Raw genomic sequence first — 22,085 nt, 5'->3', positions numbered from 1 at the left:
GATAAGTCATTTTATAACGCCCCAATCATGACAACATGAGAAACAATTAAAATAACTAACGGTGTGATTCATGATAAGGATCATTTCATTATTATTTTGAAATACGTCCATACAATAATACAAATACGATGCATAAAACATGATAGCTATACAGTTTTTATTAGATAACATTTACATAGCAATTGAAGCCACACCCCTTCATTGGGGAACAAAGCAATAGGTAGTATATAAACAAATATACATGTCTGAGGAAAGTATTGTATTTCAATCAATGCAAAAGTTTCACAAGTTACTGTCTTGATTTTAACAAGTTTTGTGGATTTCACACTCATTTCAAATATCTTTCTCTGTGACACCTTTAACTGCAAGCTCGTCTATCACTCTGCTAAAATACGTTTCATCTGGATATCCAAATCTTAAAATGCATTTCAAAAAACGTAATTTATATAATACCAATATGTCGTATTCATTTTTATAATATAAAATTCAGTATATGCAAAAGTGAAACGAAAACAGAAATGATATAGGCAATGCCTTTGTCGTATGCATGAACATAGTTTTGTGATTATTTGATTGAGTAACAGTGATGTTGAAGTAAAATGTCAAAGTGTTGTGTCTGTATAAAGACATATCTCCCTGTCACATCCATGATTTTTTTTACGTCGAAGGACAACCGATTGTTGTTGTTGTTCCATTAACAGTAATTTTATACGGCGAAGGACAACCGATTGTTGTTGTTGTTCCATTAACAGTAATTTTATACGGCGAAGGACAATCAATTCGTGTCGTTGTTCCATTAATATTTGGTTAAACATGTTAGTTTTAATCATACAAAAAAGTTATAGAAAATGCTGTTGTGGTCAATGCAAATTAATAGAATTATTAACATACACAAAAGACAAATAAACGTTTAAGTGCTCTAGTTTCCTACAAGCGTGACAAAATAATACATTTTTATATGCAAAAAATAGATGTGCAATAAGTTCAGGCATCATCAGTAGTAATTTTCAAACGCAGTAAATGAAAAAAACAAACCCAACTGGGTATTCAAAGTGAATTAAATATTAAAGCTACTGTTAATTTCACGATTGTATTTACCATACATACTTTGTGTTTGGATTCGGATTTGTCTTATGGTGTATATCATTCCAAGTTACAACTCCCTTTTTTCCAGTTGTTCTTGAACAACCGATAGTAAACACCAATTTCCTTTTAAAGGCCACTTGTAACATCTTTAAAATCTGTCTGCCCCTTTCATTGTTAGGTAGGTAGGCAGTACGTGTAATACCGTCAAAGCGTCTACCAGGTTGTGGATGATCTTTCTTCGTAAAAAAACATGAAAAAAACCCATACGTATTGAAATGGTTTCGCATATTTATCACAACTAGTAGCAAGCACAGCATATATCAAATCAAACCTATAGTCTAGTATATCATCACAATCCCCAATTCAGAAATGAAACAAATTACAAATCATTTTCAAATGGATATACATCATGGCATTCGATATCTTAAGTAAAAAGCCACTATCCCTAGTAGTCACAAATTACTTCAGTGTTGGCTCGAGTTATACTGTACATTAAGAAATTATTGCGAGATCATTTATTCAGTGACTTTGCCGGACTATATGCGTATACCTTTATGATCCGATCGTACAAATATGTTCGGAACATGTGAGTATTATACTGGCATATCGTCAGGTATATTGTTATGTCCACACTTAAGGAAGCACAATACAAAGATTTGTTTACTTCCAATCACTAATCTTTGAAATGCTATAACTTTCTTATGAATGCATAGAAAATAATAAAAGAGGTATATATAGATAGATAAAAGATTAATCTTTTAAATGAATGCAATATTTTTTATTATGCAATCATTATGTAATCAATTATTATGTAATTAGCGGCAAAATCTGGGTAAGTTCACTCGAATGAATTTAGCTCTATCATCTCTTTAACTATACAGAAAATTTAAGGAAATCTAAATCAACACATCAAGGGCCTCAAAAGTGTGTCTCAGATTGTCTCTATGGTGTTCCATTCTCTCATAAATCTCTAATTAGTGTAAACATCCTAACCACATAAGAGAAGATAATGTTTAATTAGGTGTAAAATTTGTTCTATACATTTTATCTGAAATCTGAGACACCCTTTTGTAGATAATGGCCATAGGAACAACATATAATAAAATCAACCCTCTAGGGAAACCTATGCAGAAGCTAATTTCATTTGAAAGTGAAAATTTGGTGAAAAATATTTTAGACACAGTTAACATTATAATTGGTTACATAATTGTTGCATAATACTAACATTAAATTAATTAGAAAGAGTTATCTGTTAGCTATCCAAAACTACCACTTTTATAAATTTTCAAGCATTATTAAGAAAGTAACAGCATTTTGAAACTTGGGAGTTGGAGTTTTAAAATCTTTGTATTGTGCTACCTTAAATGAATTTAGCTTTTTTATTATTCATAGCATCCCAAAATATTTAATAGATTCTATAAAATATTTAAGGATGCTATAAATAACAAAGAAGCAGAATGCATTCAAATGTGGAAATCACAATATAAGAACTAATTACATAACTGTCATTATGAACTTATCACAATTTGAAAGATTAATCTTTCTTCTTAGTTTTGGTACCTCATTTATAAAATTTAAAGAAGAACGAAGTTGTCTGTTTTTGTATTGTGCTGCCTTAATGTTTAATTTCTCATATTCATACGATTTTTCTGTTATTCATGTTATTGTAAGATCGAAACAACAGGAGTAAAAGCACATTAGATAAACACAAAAATGAAATATTTGAGAAGTTTTAATTTAATACTAATCATACCACTACTCCTTTTATTATTTTGTATTACAAAGACAGATAATTACCTCTTGAATTCCAGAATGTATGTCATATTCTATAACTATTGTTTCACAGTTCCGATATCCTGATAAATATATCATTGATGTACGAATATCCATGGTTCCCTCGGGCTGGTTACCAGTAAGTATTCCGTGTACTGTTCCACAGGTTGGACAGACTGGTTTAATCTTTAATGATTCTTCAATGCAGTCAACACAGAAGACATGACCACAATTTAGCCTCATAGGTTCTGTTATGGTATCCATACAGATGACACAATCATCCAAACATTCATCTTCAAAAGTTGTGTCCAAGACATCGCTGCTTATAAAAAAGAAGATGTGGTATGATTTCCAATGAGACAAATATCCATAAAAGATTAAAATGACACAAACATTAACAACTATAGGTCATCGTACGGCCTTCAACAATGAGCAAAGCCCATACCGCATAGTCAGCTATAAAAGGCCCCGATAAGACAATGTAAAACAATTCAAACGAGAAAACTAACGGCCTTATTTATGTAAAAAAAAAAATGAATGTCATTAGTTTGTCATTCTCTTGTTGACCATCGACCACTCTACAATCATTTTCTTTTAAACTGTTAATATTAAGTCAATTATATAAAATTATTATATGAGCAGAGCATAGATAATTGGGACAAGTTTAAAAATGCTAACTTCAACATGGTAGGATCATGGAAGTATTATATTAAGTCAATATAATACTTCCATGGTAGGATATTCAAACAATGATTTAAGTGTTTATTTTCTAAAAGAGAGACGAAAACTACCAAAAGGACACTCAAACGCATAAGTCGAAAAATAACCTGTGAATCCCAGCAGTCAGCTCTTCGGTGTTGACATGTATATCAATTATATGGTCCTTTTTATAAATATCCTGTTTACAGAAATTTTCGATATACTAAGGATTTTTATTTTATCCCAGGCAAAGATAACCTTAGCCGTATTTGGCACAACATTTTGAATCACCAATGCTCTTCAACATTTAGTATTGCAACTGACATCGAAAAAGACGCTTAGTTAACGAGTTTAATGGTCTGGAATAACACACGGCTGCGAATTGAATAATATTTATATTTTAATTTTCGTCGGGTCGTAAAAAGTTTCTATGGTCACATTTTTGTATTTTATCCCTTTAATGGGGGTACCCCTCAATTTACGGTTTTGGTTAGTTACCTTAAAGTCCAAAAATATATTTTTTGGTTGAATTTCCCGCTATTTTCGTAAATATTGTCAATGCATATATCATCAAGGATCATCGGAATGATGAAGACATAAATATAAAACCATCTCTAAGTTAAACTTTCAAACTTAAAGTTGGCTGTTTTTTAGATAGAAATTTAACGCGTTTTTCTTTAAAAACAAGAAAACATATGATTCAAAAACAGTATTTGACATTTGAGAGGACAAAACGTATTATTGCGATGCTGCATGCAAATTTTGTTGGACAAATTCCAAACTATTTAGTCAAAAACTCAAAAATAAAAACATCATTTGTACCTTTTTTAAGTACGGAAATTTCCTATCCGTCAATCAGCTCTACCATTCATTTTTTCCTTCACAATCAATTGTAATAGTTTCGATGTGATTATGTAGATTTTGTAGGAGAAGTTAATTTATTTTTGAGTGATTTAAATATATATAAAAGTTCTTACATGCATTTTCTGTAAATAAGTTATTTTTGGGTAATAAAATTTTGACTATTTATAAAAGTTAACCAAATCCTTCGGATAAGAGTTTTTTTCTGGATAATGATATTGTGTGAAAATACATTGTATGCCAATGTTTAACCTCAGAGCAATTAATATGCATGCAAGTGGTCGGGGGAAAGTACTATTGAAGTTTCGCAGAGATTTGGTGTGTGACAGGATGATGCTAAAACCAACTTCTCTTGATATTCTGCTTTCTTTGGGCGAATCATCAGTGATGGTATGAGACTTGCACCAGAAGGCAAAGTTGGTGTGTCTTTAAATTATATTGATTGATTGTTGGTTGCTTAACGTCCAGTGGCAAATATGTCAAGCATGTTCAGGACGAGAACAAGTTAACAATAAAAACAATAGGTGGATTTTGTCATAATAGAGGTCATTCGGGATGATGGTCAGGAAAATTTAGACTGCAACTGGAATAGATGGTATATTGGATTGGAATAGAAATTTTCCATTGCAACAGGCCACCTACGAACCCCTCTGATCTGACGTGACTGCGAACTTGATACATTCCGCACAGCCAAACGGACGCCCAACTTCGTTTTACTGCTGGTCGGGAGAAGACCAAGTGACCATATTTCGTTGACCAGTCACCCTTAAGGTACTTTAAATTAGAAACAACAGAAATCCATATATCAAACTGATTGACATGTCTCCTCACAACCTGACACTTTTATACGATCTCGCGCTCAGTTTCTTCCTTGAAGTTTGGATATGAAAACATGGGTTTTTTTTGTAAAAGAAAAACCTTAAAAAAAAAAGTACACAAAACCTAGTCCTCTAAACGTGCATGTGACAGTCTTTTAAGTTGTGCTTTTTAATGTGAGTAATCATTTATCCATGCATAACCAAGTACTTATTGAAGCAACACCTGTGCAAGTTAGTAAATAGTTACTGAAAAATTAGAATTTGAACTTGCTGTCAGTTCATAAATAACGATTGTTAGTTATGTGATCTGTTCTTCCAGAAGAAAAAGCCTTTCTCATGTAGCACATCCTCTAGATATACCGATCACTTTTACCAAGATTGTCTCTTATTGCTTACCGAACTGCCAAACTCCAGAACTAACTAGATAGTGTGACACCTTACAATTCAGACACAGTGGGGCCAAGGGATATGAAATATAGAGTTTAGCTCTGAACTCAATATAGGGGATGCCATATCTGCTGCAGCAAAATTGAAGTCTAAGTCTATGTTAAGACTTTCAGAATTACACCAAGGTGTGTCTAAAAATATCAAGGATACATTAAAAGAAGAACAATTACTTCACTCTGCCACCAGTGCTATTATGAGCTATGTCCTCGTTTTGGTATTTCTATGGAAACGATGCCCGCTTAGCTTCTTAATAGATATAAGGAAGATGTGGTATGAGTGCCAATGATATAACACGCCATCCAAGTCACAATTTATAAAAGTAAACCATTATAGGTCACGGTCCCGTGTCTTCAACACGGAGCCTAGGCTCAAAATTTCATTTGTTAGTTAATTGATGAAAAATAACACAAAGGCGCTTCTGAACCGTATATTTTCCATTAAGATGACAAAAAAATCGTAAATGTATGGCTATAACAAAGTCAATCGTTTCTGTGGCAACATTCGCCCCATTACATATGGGATTGGTAGCGCAGATATATCATGCATATGCTTATGGGAATATGGGTCATGAACATTGATCGAAACTTTGTACTCACATTGCTTTTGTGTTTCCTATGCAAAGGTAAGACTATATCTGACGAGTTTGACCGAATCAATCATGACGGTATTTACGCTCCAGATAGCATTTGTACTCTAAAACTGTGTTTGCTTTGAAAAACTTGTTCTTAAAAAAAGGGAAGTGTCATGTGATGATAATACGAGCACTGAATCCGCATATGATGACTAAGAGATTGATTCATGTCACTATTTAATGATACTTGAGCAATTGTGTGTCGCTTTTAAAAGTTATATAAGGATCATGACTGATGTTGAATTACAACATTAGAAAATTGGCATTGCATTGTACAATTTTTCATTCTTCCCTTAAAAAATGAAAGAGTTAACTTTTTTATCAAGGTTTATCCCACTAAAATATTTTCATGCACCAAACTGACATTGTTTTACACTCAATTTTTTTAAACCTCGCATTCGCCTCAGGGGATTATAGTATATTTTGTGTTATACTTGCTTTGTTCAACCTTTGCAAATACACAATATGTATTTATCTATAACTAGATACTAATTTTCACAAAAAACACAACCTTTAAGATGCAAATTTAAAAACACTTTTTCAGTGCTTGAATTTTGTTTTTTTCAAAGATAGAAAAAATATTGAAATGATTTGATAAACTGGTGTTTTATAGTTTAGAAAATAATTATGTTATATACTATAGTGAGACACTATACACAATATGAAAGTTTATGGATGTGAAAAGGTCAAGGCCACTTCTTCTTTTGCTATGTCTTAAATGGAAAAAAATCAGAAGGTTCCATATCAACGCCATTTTGTAATGGCTGCTCTTTTTATAAGTAGTCAAATTTGTCGTTTTAACATCGTTTGTAGCATATGCTTATGATTGAATCGTTTTGGTAGCATTCTATTGAATAAATATCAGAATATTTCTCCTTTTTGTCATTGTGGTTGAAATATTGATATTTTTAGGTCTGACCTTTGACCTCAATTTAACAAATTGTGACCACTCTGGATTTTGACGACCCAACTTTTCTTATTGTACACGTTTTCCTGTTTCCATCGATATATAATTTAGGTGTGTGTCCTTCCGGACCATTAAAGTTTTAAAAAATGAACTCTGGTTGCAGTACTAATTGTACTTGTTTGGCTTTATAACTAATGTTTATCTAAGCGCCACTGATGAGTCTCATGTAGAACTGGAAACTTTGATAACTATTAAGGGTATTGTAGGTGCGACATTATACCACTTTCGAGTTATCATCTTCACAGGAAACTTCGTCAAGTATGCGCGCCTCTATAAAGTTTTTATTTAGAGAGGAATACAAGTATCCTTGCACCACTATTATATTATTATATTAATAGTTGTCGGACTATAGATAAATTATCACGTTGTGATTGGTTAAACGCCGTCACGTGGTGACCCCCTATGAGACCGTATGGAAGTTAGCAAGTTTCATTGCAGTGCGTGAACCGGTGACAAAATATTACCTCCCCTGTAAACAGTGCGCTCTTATGACTAGAGGTAATCGGTATAGATCAGCGGAAAATGTTGTACATTGTTTACGAGCTTGAAATGAGCTAACACAGACGAACTAAGACGTGTCAACGTAAAATTTGTGAATATGATAATTCACCAGGTAAATTATTAATTGTTAAGTTTATCACATCATCGTATTTTCTTATGATAGGTAAATAAGTGAATTTTCGATTTTAAGTGTCGTCAGGGCTCAAACCTGTAATCTTGCCATCCTTTCATTATTTTTTTTTAATACTAACCTATAGTCGGAACATCTTGATTTTCTCCCAATTTGTAAAGTTAATTATGCTGCTTGACATATATTTTTTTTGGGGGAAAAATTTTGATATGCAGTCAAATGTGGCAGTTTTTAATATTTGTTGCTATGTGAAATAAAGTGAAGTAAATTAAAGTAAAAGAAGGCGGGCTTTTTCAAATAGTAAACAATTTTATTCAGATGCATAGTATTTTGTCAAATGATAAAGAATATCGTAGAAACTTGCTAGAAATTCATCTAATTTATAAAATACCTAATAAATGCCTAATACCTTCAGAGATGAAACATGTAGACTCAAATGTACAAAAAACAACAAGTGTAAATGTTAATCTTAGACTACTTATTATTTTATTTTTACTATTTGTTATTCAAATTTTGCTTATCCTAGCAGGACTAGAGGTAAATCCAGGTCCAAGTGACGATATCGATTCTTCTCAAAGTTCCATTAACTCAATTGACATGTCGGATTTCGGTGAATTTTTTTCAAAATCAGTCTCAATTCTTCACTTAAATGTACAAAGCCTAGCCCCGAAAATAGATCTGATTCAAGCTGAATATTCTGATTTCGACATTTTAGCGTTTAGTGAAACATGGTTAAACAATAATCATACCGACGAATCTATTGAAATCCTAAATTACCAGCACCCCTTCCGTCGTGACAGAGGTCCACACAAGGTTGGAGGGGGGATAATTGTTTATGTAAAAAATGATATACATGTTCAACGTCGAATTACCCTCGAAATCTAAAATTTTGTAAATTACTGCTTAATCTTAAAAAATCCACACCTGATTATATGATATATGGGGAACTTGGCCGATTCCCACTTGATATTTTTATTAAATTACGTACTATAAATTATTGGGAAAAGCTTGTAACTGGGGAAAATAAGAAACTTCCTGTAATTCTATACAATCTTGCTACTGGTAGTTATAATGGAAATATAGCTTGGTGTAAGAATGTAAAATCTGTGCTTGATAACTGTGGACTATCAAATATATGGAACTCTAAATATTTTATAAGTAAAAACTGGTTGTATGATACTGTTAAATTAAGATTAACTGACCAGTTCAGACAGACATGGTATGCTACTGTACAGAATTCTCCAAAAGCTCTAAATTATAAATTATTCAAAAATAGTATAAATTTCGAAACCTACTTTGATATTTTAGATGACAAAAATATTGCTTCTTTTTGTAGATTTAGAACGCTGAACACAAAAATTCCTATCGAAATTGGTAGATGGCAAAACATTCAAAGAGAAAATCGTATTTGTACTTTGTGCAATTCCGGTGACATTGGCGACGAGTTCCATTATATTTTAAAATGCTCGACAATAAACGATAGTAGACAACAGCTGCTAAAGCATCATTTTATAAACAGACCAAATATTTTAAAATTTCAAAGTCTAATGAATAGTAGCAACCCGTCTGAACTAAACAATCTGTGCAAGTTTATAAGAATTATTATTAAATGCCTAGAATCTCCTGGGTAATCACTTTATGTCTCTATTTTACATTTGTATTTAAAATTTATACTATGTTAATTTATTTGTATATGTCTCTGTACCATTGTACTTTGGTTTATGAGAATAAAGAAAGAAGAAAGCGAAAGCTTGGAAGCCATATGGTTAGAATTTAAATTTAAAGATAAAAAGGCTTTGCTCGGGACCTTTTATGTACCTCCTAATAGTGGATCAGATATCTGGGAAAAAATTGAATATTCTCTTGATATGGCGTCTAATGATAATCTTATTAATTACATAATGGCCACAGGCGATTTTAACGATAACCAACTAGCTCCTGTTAATTCAAAAATTACACCTTTGTTAAGCCAATTTAGTCTTACTCAAATGATAGGGGCAGAATCAATTTGCGCCAATTGCAGTTTTGAAAAGGTATTAATTGCGCCACTCTATTTAATTTTGATAGTATTAATTGCGCCAATAAATGAAATGAAATAGCGCCACTTTTACCTGTAAATATTGTTTACCTAGTATAATACCAGAGCGACCTTCTAAAAAAATAATTCAGAGCTCTTCAAAATTGAAGAAGACAATTTAGAAAAGGAAGATTTAAAATAGAGGATTTTTTTTGCTGATGGTACCTATAAATGTTGTCAAAAATATTTCAAACAACTTTATACTATACATGTCAAAGTCTTTATTACCACCATTCATCTGTCCTAAGTCAGGAATCTGATGTACAATAGTTGTCGTTTGTTTATGTTATTTATACGTGTTTCTTGTTTCTCTTTTCTTATATAGATTAGACCGTTGGTTTTCCCGTTTAAATGGTTTTACACTAGTAATTTTTGGGCCCTTCATATAGCTTGTTGTTCGGTGTGAGCCAAGGCTCCGTGTTGAAGGCCGTACATTGACCTATAATCGTTTACTTTTATAAATTGTTATTTGGCTGAAGAGTTGTCTCATTGGCACTCACACCACATCTTCCTATGTTTATAGTTGTTATATATAAATAAAAATAAATAAAATTGGCGCAATTAGATGATTATTTTATTGGCGCAAATGATACCTATAGTTCTGAAAATTAGGTGGCGCAAAAGAAGTATTGGCGCAATTTAGTTGTGGCGCAAATGAGTTGCTTTTTGGCGCAAAAAGATATCGCCCAATGATAGATGAGCCTACTCATTTTACTGAATCGTCGTCATCATTGTTAGATCTTTTTATAACAAACGATGCTCACATAATAAATTACAGTGGAGTCGGGCCACCTTTATTGGACCAAATACGTTTTCACTGTCCTATAATTAGTCTTTTAAACTTTCCAAAATGTCGTCAAACAATTTTTAAGCGTAAAATTTGGCTATATGATCGAGGAGACTATGACAGATATCGTAACATTTTATCTGAAAAAAAATGGGATTCCGTAATTAACTTAAATAACGTTGAACAATTTACAACCGAAATAACAAAAACTATCATAGAAGCTGCTGAAAAATGTATTCCTAATAAAATAATTACTGTTCGTAAAAATGAACCTCCATGGTTAACAAATGATGTTAAAAAAAAGATAAGGAAAAAAAATAGAATCCACAGAAAGGCTAAAAAATATAATAACCCATCGGAGTGGTCAAAATTTAAGAAAATACGAAATGAAGTTACTAGTTTAATAAGAAAATCGAAGGATGATTATAATAACAATTTAATTAAAAAAATCATGAACAGTAACCCGTCCACTACTAACTGGTGGAAAACGGTTAAACAAATATCCGGATTAAAAACGAACGACGCAAGTATACCTCCTTTAATGGTTAATAACAACTTAATATTTGATGAAATCGAAAAGGCAAATGAATTTAATCGATTTTTTTCTTCCCAGTCAAATATTGATGATTCAAGTGCTGTGTTACCCGAAGAACTTCATAATATTAGTGATGATATTAGTTATATAGAACTTACTGTTACTGAAGTTGAAGATATATTGAAAATTGTTAATCCCACAAAAGCTTCTGGCCCTGACCTCATAAGTCCCAAATTGTTAAAAGAAGCATCTTCTGTTTTAAAGTATCCACTATGTAAACTATTTAACTTATCGTTAAGTACGTCTACTTTTCCAGATCAATGGAAAAGAGCAAATGTTACCCCAGTTTATAAAAATAGTAAACCGAATGACGTTAAAAACTATAGACCTATTTCCTTGTTGAGTGTAATATCAAAGTGTATGGAACGATGTGTATACAAACATGTTTACAATCACTTTATGCGCAATAATATTTTAACGAAAAATCAGTCGGGCTTTACACGGGGGGATTCAGCGGTTAATCAATTAATTAACATTTCGAATGATTTTGGGAAGGCTTTAGATAGCGGTAAAGAAATAAGGGTAGTATTCTGTGATATAAGTAAAGCATTTGATCGAGTCTGGCATAAGGGACTGCTATTTAAACTTCAACAAGCGGGTATATCGGGTTCTTTACTAAGGTGGTTTGAAAATTATCTTACAAATAGAGTCCAGCGGGTGGTTATTAACGATTCAAGTTCTGGATGGTTACCTGTAAATGCAGGCGTCCCACAAGGGTCCATTCTAGGCCCTCTCCTATTTTTGATATTTATAAACGATATTGTAGAAGATATCCAAGCTCAAATTAAGCTATTCGCAGATGACACATCATTATATATTATGGTTGACAATCCAACAGAAACAGCTAAAATTTTAAATGATGATCTAGATAAGATTTATAATTGGTCCAAAAAATGGCTTGTGAATTTTAATGCCCAAAAAACTGAAAGTATGATAATTTCAAAAAAAATAAATAGACCCTTTCATCCTCCATTAAATATGAACACCCAAGAGTTACAAACAGTAAGTAAACACAAACATCTATGTGTCCTCTTTTCTAATAACGGATCCTGGAACGATCATATTGAATATATAGTTTCTAAATCTTACAAAAGAATAAATATAATGAGAAAAATGAAAAATGTCCTTGATAGATTTACACTTGAAAAAATTTATATATCATTTGTTCGCCCAATTCTTGAATATGCCGATGTCGTTTGGGACTCTCAAAATCAGAATTTGATTGCTAAACTTGAAAGTATTCAGCTTGACGCAGCGCGTATCGTCACGGGGGGTACTAAACTTACCAGTATAAACAATTTATATGTTGAAACTCGATGGGAAAAATTATCTGAAAGACGACGCAATCACAGACTAACTCAGTATCACAAAATTTTGAATAATAAAACTCCAGAGTATTTAAGAGACTTATTACCTGATTCAGTAGGCAGTAGGCATGATCATAATACAAGACAGAGAAATAATATTTCACAAGTCAACACACGGACCCGTTTATATTCTGAATATTTCATCCCTGCAACAACAAAACTATGGAACACTCTTAACTTAAACATAAGAAAATGTGAATCTCTATCATTATTCAAAAAACAAATTAGTACCCAAAATAGTAAGATCCCAGCGTATTATTATATAGGACATCGTTTTGGTCAAATTCTTCATGCTCGCTTAAGAATGGATTCAAGTTCATTGAATTCTCACCTTTTCCTTCGTAACTTAGTAGACTCTCCAAATTGTCGTTGTGGTGATGTAGAAACAAATTCTCACTTCCTGTTATCTTGCCCTTTATATACTAATTTAAGACAAGAACTATTAGATTCTGTTTCAGTTCTTCCTGTCCAAGTTAACACAACAACTTTGCTTTTTGGATCAACGGTACTCTCAGATGAGCAAAATAGTCTTTTATTTAGTTTGGTGCAGAAATATATTATTAAAAGTAAACGTTTTAACCCTTGATGTTAATGCTTCGTCACTCATAAGAACCAAAGCATTTCACACTGTATACAGTACAATAATTCATGTTTATTTTTATTTATTTTTTATTTTTTTCTCAATAATTTATTTTTTTCTTCTTATTCTTCTTTCACCTTTTTCATATTCATATATTTATTACAGAGCATGCCAGTTATTTATTTTATGTATTGTTCAATAAGTGTATTATTTTTGTAAAGAAGACAGATTTGTAAAAGCAAATTGCTTGTTTCTGAATCCTGAATATATTTGTATTATATCGTATCATGATGAATTTATCTGAATAAAAATATTGTTTAAACTAATTTATAAAAGATATACAACATGACATACTGAAATTTGAAAATGGGTAAAACCATCATACCTTGAACAAATTCAGTAAAAAAAAGGGAGGGGGGTAAATGCTACGAAATTTAGATTTTATTTATTTGTTGTCGATAGCCAAAAGATGATTTGACATGCAACTAACTACTTTTTCAATTTCATTGTAAAGTAAAATTGGCTTTTTTTGGGGGGTCTGTTAATGTGGTCTGATATTTTCAGGTTCTCTTTGGATTGCCAAATAATATTATAATCATCTAATTAAATGTTCAAATTATTTTGCAGCGATGGTCTGTTTGGAAGGAAGACTCATAAAACCCAACAGTTCCGGAAGGCCCTTTAAATAATTGCTTAACATCAATAGCGATGCCTTCAAGTGGTTGATTTGGCACAAGTTTAGCCAGGTTTTCCTTGTAATTGTGGCAGAAAAACCACTAGACAGTGTCATGCATTGAAATGATATCAAACGGATATGTTATACAATGATTCTCATACATATGACAATCATATGCATAGGAATGTGGAGCAAGTGTCTTTCATGCAGCAATTTTTAATTTCCGATATAAACTCCGAAAAGACAAGAGCATAGAAATGTATACCAATGAGAAACATTCTTTGTGAATAAAATCATTCCAAAACTTAAATGTGTCATAAGTGTTGCATTATTTATCAGTAGATATAATCAGATTCCAGTAAGATTGTCCAATTGATGGTTTTTGTTTGTAATGTTTTGTAAATCTTAGTTGTTTTGACAAGCTGGGCTGTACAGGTTGCCCGGCTGCCCCTTTCAGTGTGAGACAATATTTTGTTTATGACAAACAAAATGAATGATTCAAGACTGGAGCGGACCCCTTTTAGGCAGTTAGTGCGAATTCTTTAGGTTTCAACCTTTACATGCAATACGGGGGGAGGGGGGAGATTTTTGTTACCGAGTCAAACATTTTTCCTAATAATAATACATTGAGATTTAATATATACTTTGCTATATGTAGTGTTTATATTAAAATATTGCCAAACAAAATTCATTTAATTTGGGATAATAATATTGTTTAAGAAAAACCCTTACCCCCTGTTCATCATAAAAGTTCATAATCTTCTGTAACACACGTGCATGGTTAATTCGGATCACATATTTTCTATTCCGATATTATAATTCGAAGGTTAATATCATTTACAATATCATTCAAAAATTTTCTGGGATTTTTTTTTACTATCAACGCTGAACCTCGAGGTAACATTGTAGTAAAAAAAAATCCAATAAAAACGTTGAATGTAAATGATATGCACCTTTAAAATCTTATATTGTAGGACTCGTGTTGTTCAAACATAAAAAAAGAAAAATATGCAGTCAAATGTGGCAGTTTTTTACACACCCCTATGTTGAACAATAGGTTGTTCAATTAACAGCATGTTTGGCAATTAAAAAATCATATAGTAACAAATTTAGCTTTAACATATACTTTATTTATAGTGGTTGTATAAAAGTTATATAATGGTTTTGTGTTTTAAGAGATATTCATCCCTATGCATATCGGGTTTTATGCGTAAATTGTCTCTCCTGTTTTTAGACCTTTTCTATCTCTTTCATAAGAAGAGTGACTTTTCTATTGTTCTGGTGTCACTGGAAATCCCACTGATTGGGGGTTTATGAAGCGTTAACGGTGACGTCAACTATTGATGCTGTTGTGTTTCATTGTTTCTTTTTTTTGTTATTTTTCAACAAAAAGTCTAGCGTCTGATAAATTCGTTATACTACTGACCGGCCTCCGGCCTCACCCCCTATGGATTTTACTAACCCTCTATGGTTAAAGACATTTGGGATAGCTTATTAAACACATAAATGTCTATGGGTTAATTTTACAAATAGTGTCCGTAACCAGCATTTCGTATTTTATTTGGCATTTAAATATTTTTTTTATTCGAGCGTCACTGATGAGTCTTTTGAAGACGAAACGCGCGTCTGGTATAAGTGTAAATGGTGAGTTTATTTACCTTACCTCATGCCAAATAAATCACCTCTCATTGCTTTTCTACAACCCAAATTTTAAAAATTTCAAGCAATACTTTAAAGATTTCAATTTCTTTTTTAATTGCATTTGCCTTTTTTTTTACCTCAAGTGCAACTTGTTCCCTTTTTTGTATATCACCTGAATAAAATTAAGAATGGGAATGGGGAATGTGTCAAAGCGATAACAACCTGACCATAGAGCAGACTGTTCAATTTAGCGATAAACTCTCGCACCCGGGGGCGTCCTTCAGCTGGCCCTAAACAAATATCTATACTAGTACAGTGATAATAGCGTCATACTAAACTCCGAATTTTATACACAAGAAACTAAAATTCAAAATCATACAAGACTAACAAAGGACAAAGGCTCCCGACTTGGGGCAAGCGCAAAATTGCGGCGGGGTTAACTATATATGTTTTTGGAGATCTCAACCCTCCCCTATACCTCTAGTCAATGTAGACAAAACAAACGTAATATGCTTGATCGTCTTAATGCATCGTGCTATAAATGGGGACTAAACGTCATATATTTTAGACATGTTTGTGCAGCAATCTACTTATTATTTTACTGTTAGTGGTAGTTCTAAATTAGATAATGAAGATTCATACAAATATGAATATGTATAGTTCACTGAACATGTAGCATGGAATGAAACCTTAAAAGAACTCTCTAAATCTGCGAGTCGGGCTTTGTTACATGGATGGAGAGTTGTACCATTGAAACTCATACCACATCTACTTATATATTTATTTTAGCCATCCGACTGTGGAATTTTATTCTTGTGGTGGAATGACGTGTCAATTGGTCACAAAACTGTATGAAATTTGGTACGACCATATATTACATCTATGGTACGACCAATACTGTTATTTAGTGCGTCGATATGGGGACTAACCGAACATAGACTCAATAATAACGTTCCTTGGAGTGACTAAATTTACAAGCACTACTGCAGTTAGAGAGATTCATGATGGCTGCCATGTTTAGCTTAGCAAAGAATGATGTATTAAGGTTCTATCATAAAATTGAAAAGTCAGATAATTTTCGTATTTTGTAATATATTCATCTATACTCGAAACGACAGCGTAGATCTTTTAACTTTAATGAGGCTAAATTATTTCGCAATCTGTCTAAATAATACTTAATGCAGCCCGGAATTATCAATTTTGTTAAATGATTTAAAGTAATTACGAATTCTGGATGAACTGCAGTGGTTTACCAAACTTTAGAATGACAATTCGAATGTGAATGATCACCATGACCACTATGTTATTCACTATATGCCACGTTACTTTCATGGTTATTTATGTAAACTTAGATGTGGACATATACCTTGGTCTGTCGAACCGGGTCGTTATATGAAACCACCAATATCGCTAGATGAAAGAATTTGTCCAGTTAGTAATTATGCAATAAAAGATGAGGTACGCTTTTTGATTAAAAGTGATATTTACAGTGACTTGCATTTTGGAGTTTGATTTGGTTCACAGAGCTATGGTCATGGATAAATATTTTTTTACAAAGTCAGATTTTAATCAATTTGTGTTTTTCAAAACAGAAGCTGATTTACAATACGATTTTTGGTTTTTAATATGAAAAGAAGAGTCGTGCATTGAAAAGCAATTAGCACTCTAGATTGTATACTTCCGAAAAAGTCAAAGTTATACATTTTTTTTTAAATATAAGGAATGACTGGAAATATCTTTTTTGTCTATGAAGAAATAGAAAAGTTGTTTCGAATAGACAAAAAAAATATGATTGTCATTCCTGTCACATGATAAAATTATGTCTATGAGCTGATAGACAAAACACTTTCAGTCAATTAGAAGACGTGCTACATCCGAAATTAAATTATTCATGTTGAATTTTGAACTGAAAGACCATTTTAAAAATAACATTTTTTTCATTTTATTCTTCTCTAACTATTATTATAACTCCGTTTCATATTCTTTTTATTTATCTAATAATTGTTATGTTATACTCAATTGTGTCGTGTTTTTTAGTTTCCCTTCACTCACAATTTGTATTTTAGTTTGTTTAATAGTTTATATACTTTTTTTTAAGTTGTATAGTGTCTCATAACCCTATTTAGGCTGGGTATTTGACTTATCTAACTATTGTGAAATGTATTTCATATAATATAATATTTTAGTATGTGACACTTTTATAAAAATATATCATCTACTAGTAAATATTAAATTTTTGAATCATATATTATTTCGATTCGTCTTTGCTGATTTTAGTCATGACATATTGACTTTTTTTACTTATTGCTTCCGACAGGTAGCTTATTTGATGCTATCCACCAATTCCATAAGAAAATTATACTACAAATACTTTCATTATCTCGACAAACAGTTGACCCCGACATATACTGCAAGTGGAATGCTACTAATTGAATCTTAAATACATTAAAGGGACACTAGCTACGAGATATATAAAAAATCTGATGTAAGATTTGTTTTGTTTAATCAATATTGAAAGTGAAATAGTGAAATAATAATTCGCTTTTAGCAGTCAAAATGGTTCAATTTTGTCAAATTAAGCGAAGAAACATTGATAATTACTCATTCCCTTGCAAGTGAATTAGTCGACCTCTTTAAATCCGTATTCATGTGAACTTCAATTTAACCCCAAGCTGGAGATCGACAACGTATGCATTATACGTGTACAGGTTATTTACAGAAAAATAATGCCAACAATGAAAGTGAAACTACGGTAAATCATTTGATTACTGATTCGATCTATATAAAATTATTTTTTACGGTTAAAAAAAATGAGAAACATAAATTTTCAATCTATAAGATAAAATCAAACAGACCTATAAAAATCAAGTTGCACGTGTTGGTTTAATCTTTTCATATCGTTATTTATGTTTACATCGCATATATGTTCATCTGAGGTCAAATCAATAGTTAATTAGATGGCGTCTGGGCTAAAATACACATGAAAGGAACCTACATATTATCTCCCCCATGCTCTGTATACTGTTTATTTTAGACTTTTGGTATTATGGATAAATGTGTTACATTGTTATAAATCAAATATGAGAATTTGAGTCAAATCAGTGACCATGAATTTGACAGCTAGTGCCCCTTTAAGGTTCATGTGGACCCTTATGGCTAAAATGGCCGTATTTTCACCTCAAAATTTTCTCTGAGTACAGGCAAACCTGTGCATCTGGAAAAGTTATAAGGCATAGCATGCCCTAGATAAATAGAATTCAAATGCATTGTATGATTTAGAAAATTCATAACTTAACTGGATTTTGCCGTACACTTTTTTTCGTCTCTGCAGAAGATGATAAAATGAACAAACAGTTGAGTTTACCTTGATATGGTCCACTCAGGTACACAGTTTAAATAACCAATTATTGTCAGGTATCTTTTGTCCATCTAATGTCGATGTCAATTAAAATACTCACTTTAATTTTTACCTGTGGGGAAGTTCTCAAACCTGTTTCCCAACTTAGTTTATTTTGGCACCTTCTGGAGGAAAGAAAAAAAGTGTACGGCAAAATCCTGGTATGTTTTTATTTTTCTAAAACATAAAACATACTTAAAATACATTTATCTAGGGCATGCTATGCCTGAAAATGTTTACAGATGTGCAGGTTTAGATATAGGAAGATGTGGTGTGAGTGCCAATGAGACAACTCTCCATCCAAATAACAATTTAAAAATTAAACCATTATAGGTTAAAGTACGGCCTTCAACACGGAGCCTTGGCTCACACCGAACAACAAGCTATAAAGGGCCCCAAAATTACTAGTGTAAAACCATTCAAACGGGAAAACCAACGGTCTAATCTATATAAACAAAACGAGAAACGAGAAACACGTATATATTACATAAACAAACGACAACTACTGTACATCAGATTGAGGTTTGTCTGTACTCAGTCAAGAGTAAATTTTGAGGTGAAAATACAGCCATTTTAGCCATAGGGTCCACATAAACCTTAAAGCTTCAACACTTTTCGGAATCAACAATAGAGTCAATAAAACATCAGTTGAATTGGGATTGGCAAAAATACAGCTACAATTAAAATCACATACAAGCTGGTGTAGAGAAAAAAATTGATATGCCTAAAATATGACTACCAGAAATTCTTAACAAATCCTCTCGCGAAATTCCAATGGAAAAAAATCTGTTTATAAAGACAATGTATACGTACTGGAGTGATCGGAACAAATAAATTACAACTCTGATGGTTATCTAATCAAGTTAACAACACATCGCTGGTACCTATAAGATAAAAGCAATTCATCCAATTCTTACAACAAACACCTCAAATTGCAGTGACATCAACAGAATGTCTATCAGAATAAAAACCACAACAAGGAATTACACAATACAATCAAATAGAGCCAAATTCAACAAATATGAGGTATCTGCAACCTGTAAAATTTGTAATAACGAGGAAGAGACAGTCACTATAGAACACTACCTAATCTCATGTAATCAACTAGCTAGAACCAGAAAGAGAAAATCGTCTTAAATTAATGTCAGCAGTGACTATGACCATGATGAATGTTACAACTATTTAACATTCTGGTAAAGTGTATAGACTTATTCAAATTCTATTGGTCATATGATTTATTTCTTCGTACTGAAGGTGTTCTTTTTTTTTATGTTTGCAAACAAAACTCGATATTACAAGAGCACAATAAAACAGAGCAGAATGGAAGCGAAATTTGAGTTAATTTACTAACCTTCTACTAATGACTTGATCATTAATCTCCTCAATTACTGTACGTGTAAAACTGTTCTTGTCAAAACTTTCCATTTGTTTTGGACTATTAAGTGGTTGCTCTGTTTTTTCATTAATTACTTCGATATCTGTTTGGAGATTTTTCCATTCAACAAAAAATAAAACATCATGCGATTCATGCATTAGATTTTTGTACTTCAGCATGCGGTCCGTTGATTCCTCATAAAGTCTGTGGAAGAAAGAGCGTCTTTTATTTGAATCTTGCGTTTCTATTTCTTTGAAGTCCGAAGCCTTGGTCATGAATATAACTTTGTTCCGATCAATGATATCGTGTAATTCTTTTGCCGTTTCCTCAACCTTTATAACATAAGAATCACATTGTAAACTTATTTGAGAGGAGTGTTCAGTGTCAATAGTTTTAACCTTGTTTTCGTTTGCTTCAACTTTCGTTTTCAATTTGTCTAAAATTTGTTTCACCCTTTCACGCCGGGCATCAGCGACATTTTTTATCTTGTCAGTCCTGTGTTCATTATGAGTACTAGTCATGCATTCTTCGCATGTGAGACAATCACATTTGCTGCAATAATAACGAAATTTTGACTTGTGTTTTTCACACACAGGTATTGATTTGAACACATGGTTTCCTTCCTTGTTAATATTAACAACTGCATGATCCTTGAAAATTGGAACTTTATCATGAACATTCTGTTTGCAATCGACGCATAAAGTTTGATGGCATCCTTCACAGAATAGTGCAGCTACGGCTTTATTGCAGAATCCACACTTTCGCACTGGTATTTGTGCCATTTTGTCTAGCTGTCTCACTTATTCAATTTGGATATTTATAGATGATCACGTGTGCTAAATGATAAAGAGATAATTGCGGTGTTGTGTTAAAATGAGAAACAAAATCAAAACGCAAAGAATGAAACTAAAATAACGAAAATTAACAAAACAAAAAGTAAATTTAACGAAAATGTTCTTAAAGAACGAAACAAAACATAAAATTTCAAGCAGCATTTTAAAAATGAATAACTTAGCCTGATTAGAACTAATCAAAGTACTTAAGTACTGAACAACGAGTCATCGTAAGAATTGTGGATGGTCACAAGCACTTGTCTAAAAAAACTAATCACATCTCTATACCTGAAAATGAGGCTATTGTACAGAGATCTAGTGTGTTCTTGAGACAAGTTCATTAGTGGATGATAATCAAATGTATGTCGTATGTTTTCGTATGTTATATGTTTTCGTATCATCCATATTAAATCGGTTTCGATTGCACACGCGTATATTGTGACGTGTTTGACGCCTTTTTTTGACATACGAAAATAAACGGAATGCGTAATTAAACATATAAAATTTTCTTTTTATGTTTCAGTTAATATTTAAATAATATGAACAGAGTTAGAATAGGACAAAAAAAAAAACCTAGGATATTGTATTTACACTATACATACAGTTACTCAAACTGACGTGAGGTTACAAAATTTTACATCTATATTTTAAAATGGATAAAATACTAGTTAATTGCTAGAAGCTAAATGTAGTTTGTTTGTAAAATTGTAATTCAGTGGTTGTCGTTTGTTTATGTGTTACATATTTGTTTTTCGTTCATTTTTTTAAATAAATAAGGCCGTTAGTTTTCTCCTTTGAATTGTTTTACATTGTCTTATCGGGGCCTTTTAAAGCTGACTATATG

General features: G+C 32.1%; 1 protein-coding gene across 2 annotated transcripts; it reads right to left on the bottom strand.

Annotated features, from left to right (window-relative positions):
• Window positions 1-277: 277 nt before the first annotated feature.
• Window positions 278-21,243, bottom strand: LOC134692736 (uncharacterized). Of its 2 annotated transcripts, none has more exons than XM_063553242.1 (4): window positions 20,385-21,243; window positions 2,884-3,181; window positions 1,108-1,322; window positions 278-415 (listed from the first exon to the last, which is right to left on the bottom strand). In XM_063553242.1, exons 1-4 carry the CDS (start codon window positions 21,188-21,190, stop codon window positions 334-336), a joined length of 1,401 nt encoding a protein of 466 aa, XP_063409312.1. In that variant the 5' UTR covers window positions 21,191-21,243; the 3' UTR covers window positions 278-333. The 2 variants fall into 2 exon arrangements, with proteins under 2 accessions (XP_063409312.1, XP_063409313.1); XM_063553243.1 differs by having other exon boundaries at window positions 286-415; window positions 2,884-3,178.
• Between the last annotated feature and the right edge of the window lie 842 nt (window positions 21,244-22,085).

This window comes from Mytilus trossulus, chromosome 12 (genome assembly GCF_036588685.1).
Source record: "Mytilus trossulus isolate FHL-02 chromosome 12, PNRI_Mtr1.1.1.hap1, whole genome shotgun sequence".
In the NCBI taxonomy this organism is placed as follows: domain Eukaryota; kingdom Metazoa; phylum Mollusca; class Bivalvia; order Mytilida; family Mytilidae; genus Mytilus; species Mytilus trossulus.
This window is presented reverse-complemented; position numbering and strand designations above follow the sequence as displayed.